Below are 1,151 nucleotides of genomic sequence, written 5' to 3'. Positions count from 1 at the left end.
TGCATTGTCATCTAAAAACTTGACAAAATCATCGCAATATTCACTAGGTTGTTTTCCGAACGAGTAAAAAAACTCGCCTTTTTGTTTACTTTTAAAGAAGAACGCCACCCAGTGCGTTCCGGGTTGACTACTATTATCTACATTAGCTATGAAAGCTGCTTGATAGCTCTTTACCTTATATGGTAATTCATCGGAGGGATAAACCCCGTAAAAATATCTCAAAGTTAATGGATCATCTTTAACTAATTTTAAAATCTGTTTTGTATCCATTTCTTAATAATCTATTAGCACGTTTCTCGATTTATCAATTTCTATAATATTCTCAAATTCAGCATAAACTATTACATTCACAGTATGTGGTAACGGTTGGGCAAATTTTATTTCTAATCTAAGATTTCCTTGACGGACGAGGTTAAAGTGAGCCTTGTTAGATGAGAGGTCTGGGGATAGGTCAAAAGCAAATAACGTGTAACCGTGAGCGAAATCTTCTCTGTTAATGAGGTGTCCCTTGTTCTCGAAAAGATCGTTTAAACCAGTAAATAGTGTATGGTAAACTAACATATAGCTATCATCCGCTCCATCCTGTCCGAAAACTGGCTGAATCCACGGATGAGTTTCTCCGTCCAAGTGCAACGCTACAAAGTTTGTTTCGTAATGATGAAAATTAAACGGGTTAAGCTGATAAGAGCCATTAAATGCTTCGGTAGAAACTAGACCCACAATCAAACGAGAAGGTTGAATGCCGTTGAATAGAGACTCTCTCGTAAATGATAAATTTCCTGTTGGTATCGTAAGCGTCTTCACTTCTACTCTTCTAACAGGGTATTTTGCTGTACCGTGTTCCAGTGCCTTTGCGTGCGCAATAGCTATAGAGGGGTTAACTTTAACTTTACGTACTAATATAGAAGCATCTTCCACGTGAACCTTGTATCCAACTTGAGTAGAGGACATTAAGCAGAATGGATTTTTACTTCGATGAAGTTTCACTTTAACATCAACGCCATTCAGCATCATACGATCTTGAAAGAATATGTCACAATGGATGGGTCCTACAAGGTCTATCAATCGGCTTTTTTTGGAAAATTTGTGTCGTTTTGTCAAACCTAAATTAGATTCATTGAGAGCGGCAAACGGATTGTTTGAGTCCATGC

At 37.6% G+C, this 1,151-nt stretch overlaps 1 protein-coding gene across 1 annotated transcript; it reads right to left on the bottom strand.

Moving 5' to 3' along the window:
• Positions 1-273: 273 nt before the first annotated feature.
• On the bottom strand, positions 274-1,011 carry LOC117117234 (uncharacterized protein F54H12.2-like). Its single transcript, XM_033261485.1, has one exon. It carries the CDS (start codon positions 1,009-1,011, stop codon positions 274-276), a length of 738 nt encoding a protein of 245 aa, XP_033117376.1.
• Positions 1,012-1,151: the final 140 nt, after the last annotated feature.

The sequence above is a fragment of the Anneissia japonica genome, unplaced genomic scaffold (assembly GCF_011630105.1).
Source record: "Anneissia japonica isolate Jap-2015-1 unplaced genomic scaffold, ASM1163010v1 scaffold171045_len1135_cov104, whole genome shotgun sequence".
NCBI lineage: Eukaryota > Metazoa > Echinodermata > Crinoidea > Comatulida > Comatulidae > Anneissia > Anneissia japonica.
Note: the sequence above shows the minus strand (reverse complement) of the source record. Positions and strands in the feature narration are given on the sequence as shown.